Below are 26,976 nucleotides of genomic sequence, written 5' to 3'. Positions count from 1 at the left end.
TAATAGCTACCATAAATACACTGATAAAAGAAATGTTGCAATGTTCAACTTTGCACATAAGTCTTTGCATCTCTTATTCTCTCCTTGGCATAAATAACCATTTGTAGAACTATTCACTAGTCCAATGGGTATATAAACATTTTGAAGGCTCTTACATATGTTACCAAATCGCATCTTGACACACCAGCCTCTCCTGCCTTCCAGAGAAGTCCTAACAGTTTACTTGCCTCTCTTCATTCTGCTTGGCAATCGCATCACTATTACTAACCCTGCCAACTTTCTATAGTTTCTTTTTAAAAATGTCTCTTTTTACTGCGTATAGACTAAAGTTTATTATTAGTTGAGACAACATTGTGGGCGGGTAATTCAGATTGGAGTACATTTTTGTGTGCCTACATGTGCTGGGCTCTGTACCACATGTTCTCCTGTTGATTGCTTGTGAATGCCACACCCTTGAATGTGGGTGGCAACCTTTTCTTGTCCAATCCCAGGAGGCTGTGTTAAGGGACACATAGCTGGTCTGCTATATGGCCAGGATGGGTACCCAGATCGCTCGACTCAAATACAATTTCCTTACCTATTTTACTATACCTCACCTGCCTCAAATGGCCTAGAATATTCTTTGTAAGAGACTCTAAAATACATGTTCAGAGACTCTGTGGTAGTATTTGCAGCTTACCAATATTTTAAACTTTCTGAGTAGGATAAAAAAACATTAAACTCTAAAGTCCATCAATAATCACTTTGAAATTCTGCTTTACCAAAAGACATCTTGGTCTCTCGCTCCCTGCTTTGTCTGAACGAAGGCCCTTCAACCAAAGGGGCGAACAGGAGGGGTAGGAAGGGGCCAAAGTGCGCTGTTCTCTTTGTGCCCAGACGCACGACCAGGGTTTGTGAAGGGCTGAGATGATCTGCGGAACGTGGGCGATGCTGCTCGGATGGCGGGCACCGTCAGCCACGTGCAAACCACAGGCGGCGCCGAATCACGTGCTGTGAGTGAGTGTGTTTTCTTCGGGCTCCAGGGACAGGGAGGCTGGGTACTTGTCTTCCATCCCGTGCACCTGGGAAACTGGCGCTTAGATCTTCACACACAAAACAAGACACTCTAGCAATTTCAGGACAGTCTTTTCTGTCATTTAAACTGTGTGCTTAAACCTTAACCATGGGTCTTTGTTTTTGTACGTACTGATACACTCACAGGACAGCAAGAGTGACATGAAGCTGTTCTGTTTTCACTTTATTTCAGAAAGTCCTGGCCACCTTCTTAGCTCAGGAGCATTCACAAGCCTGTCCTAGGCCGCACCAGGGGGCGGGGTGTGGTGTGGTGTGGGGGTGTGTGTGTGTGTGTGTTTTCAGGAAGGCAGGGGGTGGACCGGGCAACCTGCATACCATTGGTCGGGGCCTAACTTCTTGCCCGTTGTACCGGCCGCCTCATTTCCTGGGTCAGGGTCACTTGTCACCTTCTAGGGAGGGACGCTGCACAGATGCCTCTGTCACTGCTATGAGGATGCGGGGCCTGACCGCACCTGGATCCGGGGCTGGCCGGGGTTTAAAAGTCTTACTCGTACCAAAGGGGAGACCGCTGCCTGTAGCTGAAGCATCGCCGCTCGCTTCCATTACAACGGAGTGGAAGCTTCATGCCCCACGTCCGGCCGCCAACCACGGGAGACGTTTCTGAAATCGAGCTTTTGGCTCCCGGCCGGTCCCATCCCGCTCCCGCCAACACTCACTCTGTCCCTGGTCTCCGGCTGAGACGCAGGCCGCGCCGCACGCAGCGAGAAAGCGCCGGGGAGATGAGGGAGCGGGCGGAACCCCGCAGGGACCCCCCACCCTGGCCACGAAGCCCCAGCGACCCCGGAGCCCGCGGGAGCACGAGGCTCGGGGCGGCTCGCCCGGCCCGTTCAGCCCCGCACGTCGCCAGCCGGGGCGCGCGCGCGGAGCTCGCAGGAACGTGGGCGGGGCGCGCGCAGCCGGGGGCGGGGCTCGCTGGAACGTGGGCGGGGCGCGCGCGGTCGGGGGCGGGGCTCTCTGGAACGTGGGCGGGGCGCGCGCGGTCGGGGGCGGGGCTCTCTGGAACGTGGGCGGAGCGCGCGCGGTCGGGGGCGGGGCTCGCTGGAACGTGGGCGGGGCCGGGGATCGGGCTGGCTCAGACTCAGACCCCGGCCCGCGCTGCCCCTCGTCCCGGGAAGTATGGGCATGGATTCTAGCACATCCCCATCATTTATCGTTTTCCTCCCAAGAAGGAAACGGGGGGGGGGGGGGTTCCAGCCCCAAGTTTGACAAAATACTCATTCTGCCGGCATTTACGAAGCGTACACAGTACAGAATTAACAACAGTGGCTATGAGTTTTCTGTGCCATCTTATACCAGGCTTGGTGCTAGGAATACAAATAACTACAGTTATTACCAGCCTACTTTGCAGATGCAGAAACGGAAGCTTGGGAAGATCGGGATTTAGCCAGGTCACACAACTAGAGAGTGACAACCCACCGAAACCAGGCTTCCTCCTAAGTACCTCTTGAGCCCACCCTGCCTCAGACCCCTTCACGTCCCCGCTCAGGACGGCTCTAGCCTCCCAACTGCTCTGGTCTCCAGGGGCTGTTCTGTCCTCCTCCCATCTGTTCTCCTCATTATGGGAAGATATACCCCTGGAGACGACGGGTGGTGGGCTTAGGGAGGGTTCGCTTTGTCATGGTTTGACATTTTGCATATATTATTAACTTTTGGGGGTGCATTTAATGTTTAATAAAAATGTTTTAAAGGAAAACGTTGAGCTTTTGAGCTGGATTCTAACCCTTTTCCTAAGCACCGTGGAGTTGCAGCCCCAAACCCCTGTAACCTTCAGGACCCAAAAAGCCTCTCCCAGGAGCAGAGAGGGAACGTGCTGAGAAAGACTCAGAGGAAACTGGCTGTGAGGGGAAGTCTAGCGAGAGAAATGAGACGCAACCCCAGGGCCAGAGATGGGGTGAATCGGGACTGAGAGGGTGGGAGGAAAAATTAGCAGCACGGGAAGCTCAGAATGGAAGATATAAAAGAAAGTGCCAACTAGAGAAAATATTGCGAAAGGGGGGGGGGTAAAAGGGGGGGCAATAACTGGGGATCGGTTTAGAAAAATAGCAATTAGCCCAGCTAAAAATAAAGTCCAATTTAGAGACAAAGCCAGATCACAAGGAGAAAAAAATAAGACTCGCCAGAAAGGCAATTCTTTGCAAAGCAACTGCTCAAGAAAATGGGGCTAATGACATGCCTTCTCGGGATGTTTTGCAGAAGAAACGAGATAATAGATCAGAGTGCGGCGCACGGGCGCTGAGCAGATGACTTGGCGGCTGGAGAGGAAAAAAATCAGAAACGGAGCGCGGGCGAGCGCTGAGCGCAAAGGCTCTACCGGAAGGCGTGCCACGTGTCCCCAAAGTTAGAGCAGTGTCCCCGGCCAGTCTCTGTGCGAAGGAGAGGCATCACTCGGCGATGGAACCCATGGGGTTCCTACAGAATTGCCCCGAGGTCCGCCCCCGGAGCCTCAAGGCCAAGGGCAGAAGGCGCCCAACTTGCAGCATCGGCGCAGTGCGCCCCGGGGAGAGGGCGCCCACCCGCGAAGGCTCGGCTCATTCCTCTTGCGGGAACCGCGGCTCGGACCCTGGCGATGCCCCACCGGCATTTGCGGGTGTGCCCAGCGCCCCCAAAGCCCCCAGGTGGGCACGCGCGGGAGCGCGAGGATCCAGGATCCCGGCGGGGGTGGGGGTGGGGGCGGGAAAGCGAAGGTCACGGACCGCACCCAGGTTTTGAAGAACCGCGAGGCCTCCGCATCCCAGTCTGGAAACCTGGGGGTGACCCCGCTGGCCGCCCCGCGGGGAATTCCTGCAGCACCCCTCCCCGGAGAATACAGTAATCCTAACACAGAAAATAAAGAGGCGGGTCCAATGGGTAAAAAGTTAGGCATCGACACATGTTATGCCGATTGCCAGGCGCACGCCTGCCGGTGCGCCCGCGGCGCCGTGCCGTGTCTGGGGGCTGCAGGAAGAGGGCGCCCCGGGGTGGACGCTGGAGTTGGGAGCCGGACGGGCGGGGCCCGGGGCGGCAGCTCCGCGAGTCCAGGAGCGGCGAAGGGACCCGGGGCGCGCGAACCTCTTGGGCAGGGTTCCTAAATCCCGGGGGCGCGGGCTCTTTCGGGGCGAGCATCTCCATCCGGGGCGCGGGGCCGGGTCCCGGCGTTGGGAGTCAGCGGGGTCCACCCCGGCCCGCCCTGGCACCCCTGGGCGGGACTGCGAGGCCCCTGCCGGGTGGGCGGGCAGGGCACACGGAGCGCGCCACGCGGCGTCTAGTGGGGAGGGCGGCTGGGCGGCGCGGAGCCGGCTCCTCCTCCCCTCGGCCTCCTCCTCCTCCTCCCCTCGGCCTCCTCCTCCTCCTCCTCGGCCTCCTCCTCCTCCTCGCCTTCCTCTCGCTCAGCTGCCGCGCGGCCGGGCCGCTCCCCCTTCCTCACCCGGGCGCCCGCGGAGATGTTTAACCGCGCGGTGAGCCGGCTGAGCAGGAAGCGACCGCCGTCAGGTAAGCTGCTCCCGGGGCCCGCGGGCTGGGGGTCGGGGCGCCCCGGGGGCCGCGAGGAGCCGCCGAGCATCCTTCCCTCCCGCCGGGACTTGGGCGCGGCTGGGCGCTACCGGCCGCCCGCGCCACTTCTCCAGCGCCGTCCCGCGCCCCGCGGTCCCAGCGGCGGCGGGAGCGCAGAGCCCGGAGGCACCCGGGGAGGAAGTTTGGCTGAGAGGAGGAACAAGAGCAGGCTTCTTTTCAGTGATTGGGAGAAAAGGAGATGCAGAAACCCCCAAACTTTGCATTTCGTGTGGGCTCGGGCTTCCGAGAGCTGAACGTCGCGCGGGTTCCCCGGGCTCCGGAGTGGTCTGTCTGCGCAGCGAGCGCTGGTGCGGAGGATGCCCGCAGGGCGCCCGGAGGCGGCGCCACCTGACCTCGGGCATCCGACTGGGCAGCCGGGCCCGGGCTGCCGGGCGCCTTCAGCCCTGAACCTTGCCGTCAAAATGGGGGGCCGCGAGGGAGCGTGAATCTGAGGGTGGGTGGAGAGGACCCCGCTGTCGTTCGCGCCAGGGAAGCGCTGACATTAGGTACAAAGGGCTCGTCTTGGCTGTCACTCTGGACCAGCCTGAGCTACAATTTGAGGCAACCTGATAGGACAAAAAAAAAAAAAACCCACAAAAAAAAACAAAACCCAACCAACCAAACAAAAATAAACAAACACCCACAGTGAAGATGAAACCATGTCCTCGATTCCACCCTTTGGGTTCGTAATAATAGCTACGCCCCTTGGAGAGCTCCATGTGGGTCCAGGCCTGTGCCCACCCTGCGCTGTGAACTGCCCCTTCGCCTTGAGGCCCACCCCGTGAGACACGTATGGTCCCGGCCACTTCCCAGCCCAGGGACCTGAGGCGGGAGCTGTGAGGTCACTTGCCCCAGGCCACACAGTCGGTGAGGAAGGAGCCAGGTTTGCTGGCTCAGGAGTTGGGAGGCGTTTCTGCTGCCTCCCACTTCAAGAATAACTTGAGTCTGTACATGGTCCCTACCCTCTTTCCACCTCCTATCACTTTATGGGGGACATTGTGGTTAGAGGATGGTCTGGATCCGGACTGGCTGGGTCCTGAGTCCTATCTCCACCATTAGGAGCTGGGGAACCGCTCTCTGTCTATGCAGATAAGGATCTACAAAATGGAATAATCATAGCTACTTTTTTTTTTAAACAAACATCTATTTTTTTTCAAATTGATTTCAGAGAGGGAGAGAGAGAAACATCAATGATGAGAGCGAATCATTGATCGGCTGCCTCCTGCTTGCCTCTAACTGGGGATCGAGCCTGCAACCCAGGCATGGGCCTGGGCCAGGAATCCAACCGAGACCTCTTGGTTCATAGGTCGTTCCTCAGCTACTGAGCGACACCAGCCGGGAATTCCCCCTTTTTGAGCACTTAATTGGAGCTGATTTCGTCTGGTTATGCAGATCACTGCATTTAATATTCAGGACAACCCTAATGAAGTGGAACGTCACAGGGTTATTGTAAGGCGCTTGTTTGAGTGTTCGTGGTCATGGAAACATGGTCGTGTGGACTGCGGGCCCAAGCAGTTCCTTGTGTGTGTTCAGTTTAGCCATTCCCTCCAGCAGTCGGAGCCTGCACTCTGGAGTTGAACTCCTGGCTCCCAGGAGTTAAACTCCTGATGATCATTTAGTGACTTTGAGCAAGTTACTTGACCCCTGAGCCAACTGCTAAATTGTTGGGAAATTGGGGAGCTGGTTGCCAAACCATACCTAGCTTGAAATGGGCTATTGTTGGATATTTATATCACGGAAATGGGTAAATGCTAACAATCAAGTCTCTCTCCCTCCACCCTCTGGGAGAGCTGGTTTGCCAATACACCTCTGCATCAGTTTCCCCATCTGTAAAGTGGGCTTCATAGAGTTGTGGGATTAAATGCACTATCACATAAGAAGCCCCTCATGCAATGCCTGGCGCATAATAAGTACTCGAGTGTGGTTGGCTGTTATCGCCCCCTGTTCCTCTTACAACAGAGCTGCTGCGAACATCCCTGCTCAGGTTACTGGTTGCTTTGGATCATTTTGGGTTTGAAGCCTTCCAAACAGAATGACGGAGTTATGGCCCAGACATGGTTTTAGGGTACTGGTGCATGTGGGCAGGTTGCACCCCAGAAAGATTGGGGGCAGTTTCAGGGACACCAGTGGAATGTACCTCTTTCAGGACAACGCATTTGAAGCCTGAAAGAATGTGGTTAGGTTGCTGGTAGCGAGATCAGTAGCTAAAAAATCATGATTTGGTATTGGATGCCTGGCGTCCAAGGGCTGGATTTCCTTACGATGTTTAGGTGTAAAGTCTGCCCCCCTGATGGGAAAAGACAAATCAGGTCCTGCCAGTTGGGTCTCACCCAGCAAAAGAAGGAGCCAGTGAGAAAGGCGGCATGTGGGCCCCGAGGCAAAGGTACTATGAAGCTAAGCCACGTGATCCATGGGACCCTGCATTGATTTTGTGTGTGTGGTTCTTTAAAAAATTAAAAAAAATATTTTTATTGATTTCAGAGAGGAAGGGGAGGGAGTGAGAGATAGAAACATCAATGATGAGAAAGAATCATTGATCAGCTGCCTCCTGCAAGCCCCACACTGACTGGGGATTGAGCCTGTAACCCGGGCATGTGCCCTTGACAGGAATCAAACCCAGGACCCTTCAGTCTGCAGGCCGATGCTCTATCCACTGACCCAAACCAGCTAGGGCTGAATTAATTTTCTTAAAGTGGCCCCACAAAAACAGGACCCACCCTGCAGGACCCCTGGTTTGGACCTGGCTGCAGCCCTGTCTCCCAGCGCCTTTTACTCTGGACCTTTCCTGCTTCTCTTATTGGAGACACTGTTTTTGAGCGGAGGGTTTGGCGTTCCCAGCCCCTGATTCCAAGGTTTCAGTGGAATTCCCTTATTCTCCTCCCTGAGGTTTCTCAAAATGTGCTCAACAACCACATGGGGGTGGAGGGGGAAGGAGCTCTCTCCTGACCCTTCCATTCAGTCCTGGGGACCGAGGCTGCAGGGAGAGTGGCCCCATGTCCACAGCCCCCCAGGTGCTTCTCATGTCCCTGAAAGTGTGAAGACCCCCCGAAGGGTTCTGCCCACCCACCCTGTCCCCCCTGCAGCCACCTGCACTATTGATGGCAACTGTGATGCTGCTTAGTTGAAAAGCAAAGCCAAGGCCAAAGCCACAGGCCTGTGACCTGACCGAGTCTGGGGGACGGGGGGATCCCCGGGAGGGGCGGGGGGATCCCCATCTGCCAGCCAGGCCTCTCAGCCCTCCCCCGGTCCTGTTATGCATTATCCCATTAAACTTTTGGGTCCAGGTTCAGATTTATTGCTGGGCTTAAGTTTTTATTTAAAGATGACAGTTGACATAGCCGTTTTAATGCCTTTGTTTTAACAATCGAGCAGCAGAGCAGTCTTGGCGCCTGGGACACTCTCCCTGCAGAACGGCCTGGCTCTGGTCTTGGGGTTCAGGGAGGCCCTGGTCTTGGGGTTCAGGGAGGCCCTGGCCTTGGTCTTGGGATTCAGGGAGGCCCTGGTCTTGGGATTCAGGGAGGCCCTGGTCTTGGGGTTCAGGGAGGCCCTGGCCCTGGTCTTGGGGTTCAGGGAGGCCCTGGCCCTGGTCTTGGGGTTCAGGGAGCGTGGGGCAGGGGCACCGAGAGGCTGGGCTGGGCTCGGGCGTTGTTTGATTCGGGCGTGGTCAGCGCACAGCCAGCGGTGTCAGCGCTGAGCACCCCCCGGGCGGCCTGTAGACTGGGGGTGGAGGCGCTCGTGGTGCTGTATTTACTTTCACTGACTTTGTAGTTGGACGGCCGTCGCCTTTCCTCGCCGTGAGGAATTCTGGAAGCCTAGACAGGTGCCCACTTCCTGGGCGAACCGAGCCACTTCCCTCCTGCGGTTGAGTCATCCCCAGTCCCCTTCCCCCCGCTGGGCTCTGGGAGCCTGCTGTTTAAATTATACTAAATTTACTCTCACCGGCCTCTTCTGCTTCCCCCAGATAGCTCTCCCCGACGGCTGCCCCAGCGGTGGCTGCGGGGCGAGGGGCCCAGGCAGGGGACAGCAGCAGCTCCTCGATAAGCACTGTCAGGAGGCGCCCGCTGGGCTGAAACAGTCCCTTGCAGACTTCCGGGGGCAAAGCGCCCTTCCAAGCGAGTTCCCATCTCTCGAGGGCCCTGCGTGTGGGTCAGCTTTTCTCTCTCCTCTGCGGGGTGCTCAGGGACCCCTCATCTGGCCTGCCCAGTTCCATTCCCCCTCCCAGCTTTGCCCCTGGGTGGCTAGACATCCCCCCACCTCTGTGCCTTGGCTCCTGAGGGCGTCCTCTGTCTGACAAACCTGCTCTTCCAGGCTGCCTGCCGCCCCCTCTGTCTCCCCGAAACACAGCCTGTCCATTGCACCTTCCCTGGGCAGCTGCAGAGCCCCCCCCCCCCCCGCCCCGCCCCGGGCAGGGACGTGTCCGGAGCTGCCCATTTCTAAAGGGACAGAGCAGAGAACTCAGACCTCTGCCCCAAGTCCAGAGCTACCTCACACCGTGTCTATTTGGTCATCTCATTACAATATATTTAGCCCGGCCGGCGTGGCTCAGTGGTTGGGCGTGGACCTATGAACCAGGAGGTCACACTTCGATTCCTGGTCAGGGCACAGGCCCGGGGTGTGGGCTGGATCCCCAGGGCGGGACGTGCAGGAGGCAGCCCATCAATGATTCTCTCTCATCATTGATGTTTCTATGTCTCTCTCCCTCTCCCTTCCTCTCTGAAATCAATAAGGATATTAAAAAATAGATACATATTTAGAGAATGAATATGGAGATGACTTTTCTCTTTCCTTTCCTGCCTGCCTGCTTCCTTCCTTCCTTTCTTTCTTTTTTATTTCCTTTCTTTCTTTTTTTCCTTTCTTCCTTTCTCCAGATGGGACGTTAAAAGCAACGCCATCATCAACCATCTTTATCATCCCACAAATGCCAGGATGCCTTAACTCCCCAGATAGTAGGAAAGATATAATCTCATGTGGAGAACTATGTGCTACACAAGATCTGCTACCAGGGAAAGGCCCTGGTGGAGGGGAGAGGAAGACCTGCCCTCCCGTCCTCCCTTCTGCAGCCCTGGAATTTTGCACCATGTACATAACTGTAATCGTCTATTCAAAAAGGAAAAACCCCACCAGAATCCCAGACTGTCTTTCCTCTGTCCACACAGCTTACTTGGTTCTTTCCATTGGGTATTCTTTCCATTGATTTTTAGAGAGAGGGAAAGGGGGAGGGGGAGGAGAGAGAAACAGCAGTATGCGAGAGAGATATCGATTGGTTGCCTCCTGCACGATCCCTGACCAGGGCCGGGGATTGAACCTGCAAACCAAGGCATGTGCCCTTGATTTGGAATCGAACCCACGACCCATCATGAGACCACTGAGCCAAACCGGCCAGGGCTCTCTTGGTTCTTCTTCTTCTCATTTCTTCATGGACCAGGGAGGAAAACTTCACGCCTGCCTGCGGCACTGCAGGCGGATAGATGGCCGTTGGGGAACTCCTGGTCTCAGCTTCTCAGTGAATTTGAAGTTCTGTGAGGAAAGTGGCCCCGCCCCTCTCATTTTTTTACATCTTTCACAGCCCCTTCCTTTCCAGGCTCTCCAGCCAGACGGCCTCAGGTTGAACCCTAACTCGTCTGCTTCCTGGCCTGCTCCTTTGGAGCGAGTTATTTCACTCCTTTGGGCCTCAGTTTCCTCATCTGTAAAATGGACCAACAGTGCACCTGACCCCCAAGGGTTGTTGGGAAGTTGAGATGGGGATCTAGTAAGTGCTCAGGAAATGCCGGCTAATTTTACAGCTGTCCTTCTCCTCTCTGCTTGCCCCCAAATGGCAGAAAGACGCAGCTCTTACTCTCAACAAATGCACAGTCTACCCGGCTGATACTGGAGGGAAGTCACTTATGCGCCTCGAGGTAGCGGGCAAGGGAGAGTGACACAGCGGGAGAGCGAGGGCCCCTTTAGGAATACATATGAGGCTCCGGTGGAAGCACGGGGGCTTCTGGAAAGTGGAAACCGTCATAACAGGGTCTTCGCTTTCACCCCTAAGACGGGGCTCCTGGGGGGTAGGTTTATTTTTTCTGGGCCTTTGCCTAGAGAGTGAGGATTCCAGGGAGGCTACAAATAACAGCCCGGCCGTCTTATTTCCTTCCCTCTGGTAGAAACTGAAAACCAGTGGCCATCTGTTGTTTAGTCCACTCAAAAGAGGATGTTGAGGTTTGTTTTTCCTTCGGACCCAAGGGTGCTTGGGAGGCCTGCAGCCCCCGGCCTGTCTCACATGAAGCGTCTCTGAGAAGGCAGTGGGGTTTGGGGCTGCCCGGACCTCCCTGGCGGACCCCAGAGCATGGAACGTAAGCACGGCCCCACCCTCTGTGGCAGGTGTCCTCGGTTCACCCCCCCACCCCGGGCGCTGGCAGGGCGGGCAGGGGCCGGGCCGTGTGGGGTGCAGGCAGGTGCCCAGGTGGCCTTCGGAGGCACAGCCTGAGCACGAGGCTCTCTCGGTGGCCTCCGGCCTCCTGGGAAACGGCCGCGATGCCGCTTCTGGGCCGAGCCAACCCTCTGCACGCTGCCCGCTCCGCTCTTGGACGCTGGCTATTGTTATGATTACTTGCACACTTTTTTTATTGTTATTCTTTTCGGCTAATTGCAGTTCACGCAGACCTCCCCGCCCAGGGAATTGCGTGCCTGCTGGGTAATTATTCTCAGAAGCTAGAGACCGGAGCTGACCAGCGCCTGAGTGGTATTTAGAAGACAGAGTGTTTCCGTGACCCAGTTTCTCCGGACCTTGCAGTAGATCACGGGTCCTAACGAACGCACTCGCTGCTTCTGAGTCGGGGTGACTTTTTAAAAAATGTAGCATGTTTGATGTGGTGGGGGTGATGTGGGGTTGAAATACGTGTTGTGGGGTGTGTACTTTCCTTGAGTATCTGAAAGGAGTATGGTGTATTGCGCACGTGTGTGTGTGTGTGTGTGTGTGTGTGTGTGTGTGTGTGTGTTGTACCAAACCGCTTTAGAATTTAGGATGAACACGCCTGTCTTTTCCTGGGCTTGAATGTTTAATATGCTGGGGGCCCTGGGGGTAATTGGGACAGACCCTTGGAGGTTGTAAGTTGACTCTGCTGTTGAAGGCGCTGGATTTTGAGATTTTCACTAAGATATTATGTGACTTGGGGAAATTGCCAGTGCAGGATCCCTGCCCAGACCTTCCTGCAGACTAGCGGCAGGAATCCCTACTGTAAGCATTCAGCTCTGAGGAGCGTTGCAGATGCCTTTGGAATATGGATTTCCAGGGAGGTGGTGTGTGGAGAAGGTCTCTGGCAGCGATGACATCACGGCAGCTGTAAATAATGCATGGCACCACATGCTGCAGGCACCCGGCCTCAGCCACCTGCACCGGAGGCTACGCCGTCTGTGACACAATGGCTTTTACTGAAGCCAGAAGCCACACAGAGCAGCATAGATGTAGGTGGAAAGTGCACGTACATGTGTTTGCATGTTAGACGGTTCTGGCACAGTCTTCGGGGAGTTTTGGTCTGCGCAGAATTGGACTCTTACCCAGTTTTCTCAGTCCTCTCCCTGCAGTGTAATTGTTGTAATCTCTTCAAGGCCGTCAGGTTCTGGCCTCTGTGAGTGTGGAGATCAGCAGATATCAAGAGTAAAAATGACAGGACAGCCTGGTGCTAAAGGGCAGGCACTCTGGAGCAGGACTGTCTGGGCTTGACCATGATCCCCATTTCCTAGCTGGGACACCTTGTATGTTACTGTGCCTCAGTTTCCTCACCTGGGAAGTGGGAATAATATGAACCACATCAGAGAGTCATCATGAGGAGAGAATATTGTAAACAACTTGTTTATTATTAGCTACTGACAGATTAATCTGAAAATAAAGTTATTGAAAAATAAGTATTGTGTCTGCAAAAACCTGAAGATCTAAAATGCTTTCAAGAGCCCAAGAGGTACAGAAACCATTCTTTTTTCATTACAAAAATGTTTTACAGTTGAACTAAAGAACAACGAAAAGCAAACAGAGCTGGACAAACTTGAAACAGATGTTGTCACCAACAACTCCTTCCCAGCTTGAGGTTCTTGAAAAAACAGGTGTAACTTCTCTCCCACCTGTGCATTCAAGCCCACCTTCTTGTGGAATCCATCTCCAATGGACACTTCAATCGACGAAGAAGGAGAGAGGAGTCTCGGGCCTTTGTGGCTCTAAGGGCCAGCAGTTGGGAAGCCGGGTTTTGCTTTATTATTATTTTTTTTAAGTTGGCTTTATTTTTTTAAAATATATTTTATTGATTTTTTACAGAGAGAAAGAGAGAGGGATAGAGAGTTAGAAACATCGATGAAAGAGAAACATCGATCAGCTGCCTCTTGCACACTCCCTACTGGGGATGTGTCCGCAACCAAGGTACATGCCCTTGACCGGAATCGAACCTGCCCTTGAGTCCGCAGGCCGACGCTCTATCCACTGAGCCAAACCGGTTTCGGCTGCTTTATTCTTAAGTCCAGAGAGTAAACCAGCTTGCTATGGAGAAAGGTTATTTCTATCTCCTATGCATTATTGGGCTGATTATAACATTTAGAGTGAACTGAGATGGCTTAGGAAACCTTTATTTACCTACACCGGAAAGTAGCGGATGTCTGCTGAGCAGGGGACAGACCCTGAGAAACAGAAATGCTGAGTTAGGGGGCCGTCTCTAGGGCAGCGCCCCATGGAGTGGACCTCTGCTCAGTCTCATCGGAGGTCAGGGATAATGACTTGGAAAAGAGAGACACTGTTAAGGAAATGGAGTTTGCAAATGCTGATCTGTCCAGACCGATCGATCTATATTAATACCAATCAAGAAGGATTGTAGGAAAGAAGGCATAACCAAGAGCCTGAATCAAATCGAAAGACAATCGGGTTCCATCCAGCCGTTCCTTAGCTGGGTCACCTCGCATAGGACAGGTGCCCTGTGCACCTGTTATTTCGCAGGCTCCATAAAATGAGGCGACTGGATTCCATTAGTGGGTTTTGAATTGTAAAACCTTTCGTTCAAATGAAAGCTGTTGCGGAAACCTGGCATGCAATAGGGTTAGAGTATGAAATAAAGGTAGCAGCTGTCCAGGGGTGCGGACAGCTGCCTTACCTCTCCGTCAACCAGGGCACTCTTAGCTGAATGGGAATCCGTCGAGTGTGTGTATGTGCATGATAGCACGTCAGTGAAAACCCAAATGGTGGTTTGGTTTATGATTGAAAAGAATGTCAAGAGTTTTGGGATCCTTGGAGGCCAAGGGTGAAAACGTAGGGCCCAACCGGTGGTTCTGCAACAGCGGGAGACGTGCGCAGCCGCCTAAGGTTGTTCCTGGAGCCGCGATCTTGTGTCTCTACATTTATTTACTTAAGAGGGGCTCTGCCGGGGAAATGGGGTCAGCTGACCAGCTGCGCCCTGGGGGTCAAGAACAGAAGAGTAAATTAGTGAGATGCCTGGCAGAGCGAACGCTGTTGCGGACATGTCTTCTCATAACGATCTTTTAATTTGATTTACACTTCGCTGGGGAGAAGCCCAGTGCTCCTCGGCCTGCCATTCCAGCTAGCATTTGCAGAGAGTGCAGGAACCGAATGTAGCAGCCACGAGCTGAAGGTTCACTTTACAGAGGCGGCAGATCCATTTGTGATGTGCTCCAGCGAGTTCGCTTCTCAATTAAAGGAATGGATTTGTCCCAAACCATTCCCTCCCGCGCTCCATCACCAGTGCGCATCGAAACACAGCCTTCCGTGGGGGTCCTGGCTTCCGCCTAATTTAACCCAGGTCAGCCCGAGACGGTCTCAAATCCAAGTAGTTTTCCCCGCTGCTGGGAGAAAGTAAAGCGTGTGTTAACCCCCCCCGTAGAACATGAGAGGTCACGGAAGCTGAATTACTACTAAGTCCAATGTATTCTGATACAACTTTCCTCCCCAAACACCCTGGTTATCACAGGTGAACATCTATAAGGCCTTTTCATGTATCCTTTTCAAGTCATTTGCTTGGCTGATTTATTATTTATTTTTCAATTACAGTTTACATTCAACATTATTCTGTACTAGAGGCCCGTTGCACGATATTCGTGCAAGAATAGGCCCCTGGCTTCACTCCCAGCTGCCGGGGAGCCAGCAAGTCCCCGCTCCCCACCCCAGCCACCTGGGAGCTGGCAAGTCCCTGCTCCCCGGCCTCCTGGGAGCCGGCACATCCCCGCTCCCGGGCCGCCTGGGAGCCCAGAGCCGGCAAGTCCTCACTTCTGTCTGGAGCACCACCCCAGTAGCTGCCTCCGCTGCCCCCCCTTCCCCTCATAGCAGGCTTCACACCGCTCTGCGCCTGCATATGCAAATTAACCTCCATCTTTGTTGGGTTAATTTGCATACTCACTCTGATTGGCTGTGGGTGTAGCAGAGTGATGGTTAATTTGCATGTTTCTCTTTTATTAGGTAAGATTAGTTTCAGGTGTACAGCATAGTGGTTAGACCAGTGGTCGGCAAACTCATTAGTCAACAGAGCCAAATATCAACAGTACAACGATTGAAATTTCTTTTGAGAGCCAAATTTTTTAAACTTAAACTATATAGGTAGGTACATTGTTATTAACTTAATTAGGGTACTCCTAAGCTGGCCTTGGCTAAAAACTCAAGGGGCCAAAGAGCCACATGTGGCTCGCAAGCCGCGGTTTGCCGACCACTGGGTTAGACAATCCTGTACTTTACAAAGTGTTCCCCCCAGTTTGGCCGATTTCTTCATGAAAAGCTTATTTCCTCCTAGATTCAAACTTTTCCTTATAGAAACGTCTCTACTTTGAAAGAAAGAAAGAAAAAAGGCAATGGAGAAAAAAGTATTAGCTACAAAAATAGTTCACTGGATACAGTCTTTTAAGGAAGGGGAGAGAGGAACTAACATTTGTTGGGAGTCCACTGTGAGCGTCCAGGTGCCCGATGCTTCCTCTTTTAATCCCGTGGGGAACCTGAGCTGTAGGGGGTGGGGGGTGTCTTTATTCCATGGTCACACAGTTTGAATCGGCCAAACTGGGTGTGAAACCTGGGCTCATCCCAAGTACATTCCATGGTTTCCCTGGACTCCAGGACGGGGCCAGATCCTGTAGACTGAGCCGTGTTTGTGGTGTGTTTCCTCCTTCAGGCAAGTAGCTAACGTATGCGCGCTGGAGATCCCCTGTTCCTTATCCCTTAGTCAAGGGGCTTTTGAGGTGTCTGGAGTGAGCGAGGGCAGCAGATGGGCGGGTACAAAGAGTCATTCAATCCTTCGGTCCACGCACATAGTTCACAGCGTGATGCCGAGCCATGCTGGAGCCCGGGGGAAAAGGAAAAATCAGTAATAACGATCCTGCCTTTACTTTCAGTGTTGGTATTTTGCTCATTATGGGATGTTTTGCATTCATTTTTATTTTTTTTCAAAATATCGCATGAAGATATCACTTATCTCGATGCCCGCGTGTTTTTGGCAGCTTCTTTAAATTTTGCACCTGTGGCCAGGGCCTCCTTTGCCCCAGCCTGGTCCCGGCCCTGGTACATACTTTTCTCTGTGTGCCGGGCAATGAGCTACATGCTGGAGACACAAGATGAAGACGCACAGGAGCTTTCAGACGAGAAAGAGTCAGTCATGCCTATAGTCACAGCTCAACATGATAATTATAAGACAGAAAGTGTAATGGGGAAGGAGTCTCTGTTGAGCCCAGGTGCCTGGGAGGGTGAGACTTGCGGGCTGCCTGCACTTGGCCGGTGGACACATGGGTGGGGGAAGGATGTAAGGGGAGTGTCAGGAAATGACAAGTCTCTTCATCGCTCGGAGCCTCAGTTTTCCTCATCTGTACAATGGAGGGAATGGTAGCACCTACTTCATAAGGTTGTTTATTGTCAGGGCTAGAGTGAGCTCACTGGGTTAAGTGCCTAGAGTAGATTCTGGCACCTAACTTAATATCTGTTAGCCACAATGGTGATTATATGCAGATGTTTTTAAATGATAGTATCTATGGGTCACACACACAGTCTAAACTTTGCTTTGCAGACATCCACGATGGTGATGGGAGTTCCAGCAGCAGCCACCAGAACCCCAAGAGCAGCACAGCCAAGTGGGCGGCCTCTCTGGAGAATCTGCTCGAAGACCCGGAAGGCGTGAAAAGATTTCGGGTTTGCCTTTTTCATTGAGGTTTAGATGGGTGTGTGGGGAAGCACAGGCCATTTTTTAACACTGTCCCAACTCAAGAATAAGAACTTCTCACCTGTCGATGCCAAGATGGAAAGTCATGGGTAGTCATGGACCAGCAGCGAGGGCCATGCACAGAGCATGTCTGGGTTTCATGTAGCTGAATGAGAGGGGGTGGGACAATGGGGAAGACATACCATGTTCATTGACAGGATCTACAAAGAATGTCCAGCTCTGTGATACCTGGGAGGGGGTAGGCTGCATCTCTCTGAGGAGAAGGGTTGTTCTTTTGTGTGTTGGGATTATTAACAGGGTGAGACAGGCAAGACAACAGCTGGCAGAGTGAAGTTGAACTTCAAGAGGAAGCTGATGGATGGAGAAGCATCAGTGCTGCCTAGAAATAACTTTTTTGGCCAGCAGTAACCCCAGGTGTCAGAAGAAGATTGTGTGAATTTGAAGAGTACCCTGTATCTGCCCGAGTTCCACCGAAGTCTGTCCTTAAGTCTGGGGTCTTAGGAGGGGGGAGGCAGGCAGGACTACTAATATTCCTGGACACCAGGCCACTGTGAACTTGGTCTAGATCTCACGGAGGACACTTTTCTGTGCCACTAATCCCTAATATCTGCCAAAAGAGAAATATATACACCTCCAACTTAAAATAGTTTTCACCATGACGTTTTTGGACATGCTTAATATATTTTCTTTTGTTTTGTTTAAAAAATGGGCCTGATTTTAGAGGAATGTACTTTGTTTAAACATTGTCTGGAAGGAACCAATATATCTTCCACATTAATTTACTTTCTGGTAATTTATTGTTAGTTTAGAATTGTGAAGAGATGCTTGCTTCATTTTTACTCTTCCTTACAATGTCAAAGCCATTACGTTCAAATGCATATGAAATTCTAGCTTTAACATTAAACAAAAGCTTTGTTTTTCAGGGTGGAATTTTCATGCTCATGTTTTGGATTTTACCAAGTCAATCCTTGAAGGGAAATGTTCTTTTGTTTTTTTAAAGTAGAATACTGTTTTATGCATTTTTTTTTCTCTGTATCCATAGGAATTTTTAAAAAAGGAATTCAGTGAAGAAAATGTTTTATTTTGGTTAGCATGTGAAGATTTTAAGAAAACACAAGATAAGAAGCAGGTATTTCTTCCACTTTGTAATTATGTTCTCCATAATGCTTTTTTCTGTCCTTATAAACTTACAGCTGCCTTTCCCAATATATTGTGAAATTGCCTCAAGACATCTGATCCATATTGGATTTAGGGGGAAGATTTAAGCTTCAGATTAGGTATCCTGTGTTGCTCAAATATTCATAAATTGAAAAAGAGGGCGTCAATCCTTGTTTAAATGTGCAAATGGACAAATATTTAAAGTAAAAATAACGATTTGTCACTTAGAGTTCATCAGCGCGTACGGTTTTTTTCTTCGTGAATAAGTTATGTGGATGCTCCCCTGTGTTTGACATGTCGGCGTTTTGTACAGACGTGGTAAAATGACAAGCAGATGGGGCGATGAAAGCAGGGTGCCTCGGATGGATTGTCAATTATTCACTACATCTTTATGAAATATCCTGTCGTTGGCAGGCATCCCACATAAAACGTGTCTGACTGTCCTCCTGGGTAGATATGTGCTCTTTGCAGGCCGTAGCCTTTCATTCTAACGTCAGCCAGTATTTTTACCAGTGAAGGTTGGGTTAAGGGGAGGTGGAGGAGATCATGGGGAAGGAGGTCTGTGGATTGGGGGTGTTGATGAGGCCTGTGGACTGTGAATTTCTTTTTCTTTTTCTTTTTGACTGTGTATTTCTAAGAGGCTACCCGCTAAATGCTTACAGGGTCCAGGAAGTAATGTCCATGAGTGAGGCTTTTGGTGTGAGGCTGTAGGGAGTGGTGGGGACTGGGGCCCTCAGGGGGCAGCTGCCCTGGCTCCAGGAGCTGCAGCTGGCTGCTGAGCTGACTTGGGGATCGGTGGCTCCTGGGCTTTCCCTGCTTCAAGTTCTGCCCTCTTGGGTCTTCACGTGCCCACCCTTGCTCCTAGGAACCTGAGGGGCCTTTCTTCCTAAGGCATTTCTCTCGTCTTCAGCCCAGTGCTGCCTATTTCTCCAGAGAAGCTAAACATTTGGAATTTGATGTGAACCATCCAATATTGTAGAATTAAAAAAAAAAAAAAAAGTAAAACCTTGCCTGCCAAACACAACACATCCGTGGGCAGATGTGGCCTGTGGGCTGCCAGCTACTCACATCTGTCTCCAAAAGCTGGGATCCAGCAGCCATCACGTGTTTGCAGGCAACAGCTTGGAAAATGTCCATTGGTTTATCCCAAGGCTCTTCTGGACTCAGACACGCTTTCCCCAAGATGGAGCGGGTGGCCTTCCTCTCTGTAGGGGCAAGGATGGATTCTGAGGTAGGGTCCCTGGAGCTTGAATTTCCTGAGTCGGCCTACAAAGCCGTCCAGGACATGGCCATTGGCATGCACTCTTGTCGGCTTCTTCTGTTCCCTGGATGCCTTTGCCTGAGCCTCCTGGGTGGTGAATGGCCTCGGAGAGCAGGAGAGAGGGCCTGCTTCGGAAAGCTAGGGTGCTGGCTGCAGCCTTTCAGGCAGGAGTGCCCTTGGCACCCAGGACAGGGCCCAGGGACAAGCTCCCATGAATGCTGGATTGTGCCGTTGATTTGTCCAGCACCACCTGAAACCCTAGCTCAGAGTCAAGCAGGGGAGCAGATGTCCACCCCTCCGCCTGCTCTTTCTGTATTGGAAGTGAGAGGGGCCTAGAGGTTGGCCAGCCCTCCCATCACTGGACAAACCGAGAAGCTAGGTTCCTCCTTGGCCAAGCTGGGACTTGGACCAGCGCCCCAAGGCCCCCCCATCATTTTCCCTGCAGACCATACTGGTGTGTCCTTCAGTTCGGCCCTCAGCCATCTGGTCTACCTTCACGATGTTTGTGGAATGCCTGCTCAGGGCCAGGCCTTGTGAAAAGCACGAGGGACCAGACAGATGAGCTTCACTGGGGAACAGGCGCTGGGAAGGGAAGCCGCTGGTTAAGCCTCTGCGAGTGAGGCTGGAAAGGGAAGTGCAGGTTCTGGGAGCACAGGCCGCGGGCAGTCTGGAAAGCCCCCAGGGGAAGTGACTTTTAAGCCAACACGACATGGAAGTGGAGTTTGGGGGTGGGGCCCTGTGCCTGGAGGAGGGGGCAGCATGTGGGGAGGAATTCCTGGAGAGGAGCGTGAAGGTAGACCAGATGGCTGAGGGTCATGCTCTGCTGTGCTCTTCGGCCTGGCTCTACCGTACTGGAGGCTGGCAGGTGGTGGGGCCACACCTGGAGAACCTGGGCACCAGGGTGAACACTGGAAAGCCATGTGATAGGTTGCATTAGCTCATCCACATCTTACAGACAGAGCTTCCAGAACCCGGCAGCCCCTCTCTGCCCCCCTGCTCCTCCCCCCAGACTGTGACTTCTTGAAGGTTTGTGTCCTTCCGCCTGGAATGTGCCTGTGGTTGCTCCTGTGCAGGGATTGCTGCCTCGCTGTCGGTGCCTGAGGAGGCGGGGGTCCCGGAAGGGGACGCTTCCAGGCGCCCATACCTGTCTGCAGGAGCCTCAGGATGATGCCCATCCTCCCAGGGGCTGTGGCTGGAAGGTGACAGCAGCTTGCCCATGGCCGCCAGTGCGGTGGGACAGAGCCAGGATGCAGACTCCAGGGCCTGGGAAGTCGCTGGTGGGTCTGGCCGCAGGGGAAGTAAAACCTCGAGTAAGTTCGAAGTCACTAATTTAGAAAAGCGGAGGAGGACACCAGCACGGGGGGAAGTCGGCCCAACTGAGTTTCACAATCAGACTCACGGCATCTGGAGTTTGGTGAGGGTTCATCTCCACAGCGGACGAAGGCAGTTGTGGGAACATGGGAACCTCACTGTTGCCTCCATTACTTAATGGGACCTGTACTGGTTTGCTTTCCGTTTTCTTAGGTTCATCCAGCGGCTCTCTCCTGAGCACTTACTGATTTATCTGGTCTCTTGTATAATTTCTTTATTCATCTTCTGATTGTTGGCTTTCCCCTCTGCCATGCAGGCTCCATAAGGTTTGAGATCTTTGTCTTCTCCCCAGTGTATCCACGTGTCTGGGCCAGTGCCAGGCACACGGGACTTACAACTCTTTTTTTTTTAAAAAAATATTTTATTGATTTTTTATAGAGAGGGAGAGGGATAGAGAGCTAGAAACATCGATGAGAGAGAAACATTGATCAGCCGCCTCCTGCACACCCCCCCACTGGGGATGTGCCCGCAACCAATGTACGTGCCCTTGACCGGAATCGAACCTGGGACCCTTCAGTCCACAGGCTGACGCTCTATCCACTGAGCCAAACCGGTTTCGGCGGGACTTCCAGCCCTTTCCACTCAGGTCAGACGGCACCTGAGGACCCACCGTGGCTGGGGAACTAGCCTCCCTCTCTCCGTGCTGCTGTTGCAGCCTTGGACTTGAGAGTTGAACGTGAGCCCATCCTGCTGGGGCTCGTTCGCTCAGAGGCTCCAAACAGCGGGAGCTGTGTCTTCACCGTCCTCCCGGGCCTGGGATTCGCCCCCTGACCGGCAGGAAGCAGCCCCTTGGTCTGGGAGGGTCTTGATCTCTGCATTTATGGTGGGGGTGCTGGGACTGAGAGGGTGATGCCCCTTACCCTACCCCCCACTTGGGGCTCCTGGGGTGGTAGTCCCTTCTAGGTGTTCAGCAAGCAGCATGTAAAACAGCTCCCTCCCTTTGCACTTTCTTTGTGGTTTAACATTTTTCTGTCAGGTGCCTCTTCCCTGTGAATTAGCATGTGAGCTGTGTCTATCTTCTACAACAAGGCAGCATTTATATTTTACAAAACCTCAGGGGAAAAAAAAACACCTCCCAACAAGGTGTTCATTCTTTGGCTACTCCTGAATTCATTCATTCATTCACTCACTCACTCATTCCTCAGCACATGTCTTCATTGCTGTTAGGAACCAGTATTTTCTATGGGAGCTAATTTGTTTTCTTTTGGGCCAGTTTAGAGGGTGGAAATGGATATGGCAGCCTGTACAGATTTGGAAAAACCAAACTGAGAGTGGGGGTGGGGGGTGGGGGGGCAACGTGGTGGGGTGGGACAAGGTTTCTCATAATCCAAGCTCTGAGAGCGGCTTGCGCTGGCATTGAAATATGATCTCTTTATTTATTGTAAGATGTCTTCATCAACAATTAGGTTGTTCATTCCTCTTTGCCCTCTTCTTCACTGGCTTCCTGGACACAGTTCACCTGATCCCTGATACTTCCTCTGTCTTGCAAGTTTTGGCTTTCTCTCTTGGTTGGCTTATGCTTTGACATCTTGAGAACAATTATCCACTTCAGGCGAATGAGCACTCCAACATCAGCCAACATCAATCACACGTACAATTTTAGCATATGGGTTGCCGAAGGCGAGCACTGATAATATCTTTTAGAGTTAACAGAGTTATGGGGGGAGTCTATCGTATCTATTGTTTTCATTGTATCTTACTTAACACTAAAACTTGATCCAGGATTTTGGAGTGCTTGATATTCTTTTTTTTTTTTAATTTCTTTATTGATTAAGGTATCACATATTTGTCCTCATCCCCCCATTCCCATCCCATACCCCTCCCCACACATGCCCCCACCCCCCTGTTGTCCTTAACCGCTGGTTAGGCTCATATGCTTGCACACAAGTCCTTTGGTTGATCTCCCCCTTTACCCCTACCCTTCCCTACCCTCCCCCTGAGGCCCGACAGTCCGATCGATGCCTCCTTGTTTCTGGGTCTGTTCTTGTTCATCAGTCTATGTTGTTCATTATTTTCCCTAGATGAGTGAGATCATGTGCTATTAGAAATACACTTATAAGAACCGAAAATGAGACAAGCAATAATGGTTATGGTGACAGGCAAATGAATCAGTGTGTAGTGAGTTTCTTTCTGGGCCAACAATTCTTTTGAGACCCAATTTCAATGTCCAACAGTTCCTTATGTGTACATGTCAGCACTGATATTTCAGTTCTGGATGGTGGACAAATGGTGGTAATGCAGGTCCGACTCTGTCTGGTTTGGTCCTGGGCAACCTGCAGTGACGCACAGCTGCTGACTGCTAGTATGGGAAGGCCACATCAGCGTCTTCCGTCTCTGGACTGCTTCTCTTCTAGTGCTTGATATTCTTATTTAAAGTCATGGTAAAGGCTTTCCTAAAAGGCCGAAGCACCACCTTCTTTATTTAGGAAATAAAAGTATTTAAAAATTCCGAAAGTGACACGTGCACGCCTCAGATGAAATCCATTCCTTCACAGGTGGATGCCATGGACAGGGCCGCTCAGCACCCTCCAGAGCTCACTCTCCCTCTGGCTTGGGCTGGGTCTTTCCAACCTTTTTCTTTCGACGCGGACTTGGCCGGGTCCAGGCGGAACTGATCGGAGCTCAGAGGCTCTCCGTGTGGCCTTGGGCCTGCCCAGGGCCTCCATCCCTTCCTTCCCTGCTCACGTATCATTTTCAGATGTTATCTGCCACTTCCTCTTCCTATCACCGAGGTTTCACTTACTTACATCCTGTCTACTGCGTTTTCATTACGGAAATATTTATTTGTCGTTTGCTGCTGAGCCCAAGAGGACGCTACAGTTACATCTTTCTCCTTGCACCGTTTTTTCGCTTCTTTTCTTCTTTTCAGGGTCCTTTAAAATGCTTCTCGATACGATGTTGCATGGGCTCAGGCCTCTTAGCTCATCGCTGCGGTCCGGGTTCACCTGGGGACAGTCCTCCGGGGCCCTCCGACCACAGCTCCCTGGGTCTTCCTCGGCCACCGCTGGCCATGCCCTTTGCCCCTCTCCTGCTTCCTGGCCCCAGGTCCTCTGTCCTGAGTCACTCGCTCATTGCCTTGGAGCACGGACGGCAATCGCCTCCTGGGGAAGGGGTCACGGCAGGCAGACCTTGAAAGATCTTGTTGAATGCAAATGTGATCCCCTCCTCCCCCCGACTCTCCCACTTCATTAATAATCTGACCGAGCATAGAACTGAATGAAGTCGAGGCTGAAACGCACTCAGAAATGTAAAGCCATTGTTCCATTGTCTTCATTGGTGTTGAGCATCAGGCTTTTATATGGAAACTGACTTGTTTTCTTTGCTTTTTTTTTCTCCCCGAAATAGTACAGGCTCTTCTTTTCACCACCAGTGTTCTAGAACTGTACCGTTAGAGGCTTCGGAAGGGGTGGGCTTCATTCCCTGTGGGGGCATTTTCTGGAGACATTTCATCAGGACACGATAGTTCTGGACAGTGTCCTTAGGTTATTGTCCTTATTTTTTCATCTCTTTGGCTTTTGAGTCCTGCTTTTCTTTGGAGGTTTCCACTTTATCTTCAAATCCTTCTGTTGAAATTTTTCATGCTTTTTTGTTTATTTTCTCTATACCCTCTGGTCTCTTTCTGGTGGCCACAAGCCTGAGATTATGTTTCTAAACGAAACACATCTCCAATCAGCGGGGTTGGGAGGCATTTGCTAGGGGGTTCGTATGCAGAATTTCCCTCACCCCCTCCGTCCGGTGGGCTTCTCCTCCTTGCCCTCCTTCATGCCTCTGTCTGCAGCTTCCCCCGGTCAGCTCTTTAGAGAAGAACACTCCAGGCTGGGTGGAGGGAGAAGGGGAGAGCGAGGGGGAGATGATCACTGGGGTGCTCAGAGTTGGGGGTCTGGGCCTGGGGGTCTAATGGCCTCTTCCTGCTGCCCTCCTCATCCCTTCCGTCTGGGTTACCCGCTGCCCGCGTTTGGACGTTTCTTGCTGGCACCTCCCCTTCCCCCCTCTTGCAGGTGCTGAGGTTTGTTCTTCCCTCTGCAAGGGAGCCATCCGCTGCCCCTCCACTGCTCTCCATCTCCTGAGCCCGTTCTCGGAAAGCCTCTCCAATCACTTACTTGATATGTTCCTTGCCTCAGTCTCTGTCTGAAGTCGATATTAATGAAGGTAGCGGCTTGCTCCTTTAGTTTTCTGACGTGGCCTCTCCCCTTGTCCTCCTCTGGAGAGTGGCAGGATGGAGAGGGACAGCCGGGGGAGAGAGGCAGGAAGTGGCCGGCAGGGTGTCCGGGAGGGAGGTGTCGGGGGATCTGGGTCCCCAGCTTCCTGGACTAGAGGCTGCAGGATCCCCTGGCGGAGGGACCACCCTGTCCTTGATGTCCAAGGCCGCATTTCTAGAGATCAGTTGGCAGCTTGGCCGAGGGCGGGGCTGAGATCTCGGGAGAGCACGTGGTTGGAAAGCAGTTGGCCCAGGGCAGAACTCTGGGAAACCCAGAATTTATGGGGGGCGGGGGGTGAGGGATGGAGGGACAGGAGCTGACAAAGGAGACGGGGGTGTTGGAGAATCCTAAGAGGGCCGGGGCGCGGGGCCAGGGCCCGGGGAGCGTTCCAGAGGCGCATCTGAGGGGCTTGGCCCCGTGGCCCTCCGGGAGCCGGTGGGAGGCGGTGGGAGGGAGGCCGGGCTGGCCGTGCACGCTTAGCTGTTGCAGTGCTTCCATTAGAAAGCTGGGGGAGGGGGGGGGGGCGGGGAGGCCATTAGCTAAAGGAGGATGTGAGTGAAAGGAGGTGGGGTTTTATTTCCCAGAGGGAAACGTTTCTGTTTCGGCTCGCTTCCTGGGTGAGGGCGAGGACCCAGACACACAAAGCCCTGCTCTTCTGGGCTTGGGGGGGAGGGGGAGGGGTTGGGGGGGGGCGGAGGGTCGCAGGGGCTGTGCCTTGGCGCTCCTGGAGGGGGGACTGCTCGGCTGATGGAGGGAACTCGCTTCTCCTGCGCGCTGTGGGGGCAGAGGCTGCCTGGGCGCCTGGGCTGATGCCGGGAGTCCTGGCGTGGCCCGGCAGGGTCCTTTTCCAGCACCTTCTGGGGCAGGTGGGATGCCCTCCACAGGGGGCAGGAGAGGAGAAGGGCCACCCTCCAGTCACACCCAGGACCTCAGGCCTGCGACCCCGCCAGTGGGCGGCCGTTTCAGCTCCTGTCCCCACAGAAGCCAGAAGGGGGCTCGCAGACTCTGGGACCCGCCGCCGGGATATCTCGGGGGAGCAGGTCCTCTTTCCGGGCGCTGCGGGGCAGCGGCCTCCCGTGACGGGCTGCGGTCGCCGCGTCAGGGTTTCCCTCCCCGGTCAGCTGCCTCCCTGGCCAGATAAGCTCAGCGCTGACGTGTGTTCGGTCCCAGACGGGGCCCGCGGGGACCCACAGACACTCAGGAAGGGGCTGGGGAGGTGCAGGTGGGGTGAAAGCAGGCCCCCCGAGCTGCTTCCTCTCCTCCGGGCCCCCCACCCCCTCCTTTAGGCCTCAAGCTTCTGATTCATTCCACGTCTTTTCAGAGCCACCCCGGTCAGCCTGGGCTCATCTGGACACGTGTGTGTGTGTGTGTGTGTGTGTGTGTGTGTGTGTGTGTGTGAGAGACGGGGGGCGGGGACTGTTCAAGGGGAGGGGGCTGAAGTGGTTCCTGCCCCCAGCGCTTTGCAGGGAGCCTGTTCCTCTGACCGGCTGGCACTTTTAGGAAGTATGAAACAGCAGTGTTTCCCCAAAATGTCCGTTCCTGGGAGAAGGGGGGCAGCGGGAGGGAGGCTCGCGGCTTCACGGAGGGGGTGGGTCTTGGAGAGGCAAACAGCCCCGAGGTGCTGCCCGACCCGGACCTGGATCGTGGGCCCCACGTGTCCGCTGGACCAGCCTCATTGACCTGAAGAGGCCCGTGTCGTGGAGCCTGGTGTTGACGAGTGGCTCGCGATGACCGTCGACCGAGGACCGACACGGCGCCCCGGGGGCGGCCTCCGCCTGGGCCGTCTCTCTGGGGGCGGGAGGCGGCCAGGCCTCGGCCTCCGCGGCCGTTTGCCCACTTGTCCTTGGCCCCAAACTAAGTGAAAGGACTGCTTTTCTCCTCCTTTCAGACGCCAGGTGTGGAGCCTTCTGGTGTTTTCCATGAGGCCCAGGGTGTCACAGGCCGGGGTTTCTTTGGGGAGAAGGGCAGTTGGCCGGCCCCTCAAGCCCCTCGCACCCCCCACAGAGCACAGCTCCGGGCGTTTCTGAGACGTTTACGGTCTGGTCCCCTCCCCGGGTGAGGTGGTACTTCAGGCTTTAATGTTTGAAGACACAGCCCCCCCTCCCCCCCACAGCGTGTGCTGCCCTGAGGTTGCGTACAGGCTCTTTGCTTTTTCTAAGAGCGTAGAACCCTCAGGGGACGGACGCCCCGAAGGCCAGGCTCCCTTCTGCAGCCCAGCAAG

The 26,976-nt window shown here is 53.5% G+C and overlaps 1 protein-coding gene and 1 long non-coding RNA gene across 3 annotated transcripts in view; one reads left to right on the top strand and one right to left on the bottom strand.

Annotated features, from left to right (window-relative positions):
• LOC307112620 overlaps positions 1-1,939 on the bottom strand; it is a 35,531-nt gene extending 33,592 nt beyond the window's left edge. Inside the window, exon 1 of the long non-coding RNA XR_013814726.1 lies at positions 1,731-1,939. This is a non-coding gene — a long non-coding RNA (uncharacterized lncRNA). The remainder of the gene's footprint in view (positions 1-1,730) is intronic.
• A 2,478-nt stretch (positions 1,940-4,417) lies between these two features.
• Positions 4,418-26,976, top strand: part of RGS10 (regulator of G protein signaling 10) — a 36,647-nt gene continuing 14,088 nt past the window's right edge. Inside the window, exons 1-3 of one of the 2 annotated variants that reach the window (XM_079793408.1) lie at positions 4,418-4,542; positions 16,614-16,735; positions 17,809-17,895. In XM_079793408.1, the coding sequence (XP_079649534.1) occupies positions 4,494-4,542; positions 16,614-16,735; positions 17,809-17,895 (258 nt within the window). In that variant the 5' untranslated portion in view covers positions 4,418-4,493. Of the gene's footprint in view, positions 4,543-10,707; positions 10,935-16,613; positions 16,736-17,808; positions 17,896-26,976 lie in introns of those variants that run through there. The other variant, XM_079793409.1, reaches the window with a different exon arrangement.

The sequence above is a fragment of the Cnephaeus nilssonii genome (genome assembly GCF_951640355.1).
Source record: "Cnephaeus nilssonii genome assembly, chromosome: 16".
In the NCBI taxonomy this organism is placed as follows: Eukaryota; Metazoa; Chordata; class Mammalia; order Chiroptera; family Vespertilionidae; genus Cnephaeus; species Cnephaeus nilssonii.
This window is presented reverse-complemented; position numbering and strand designations above follow the sequence as displayed.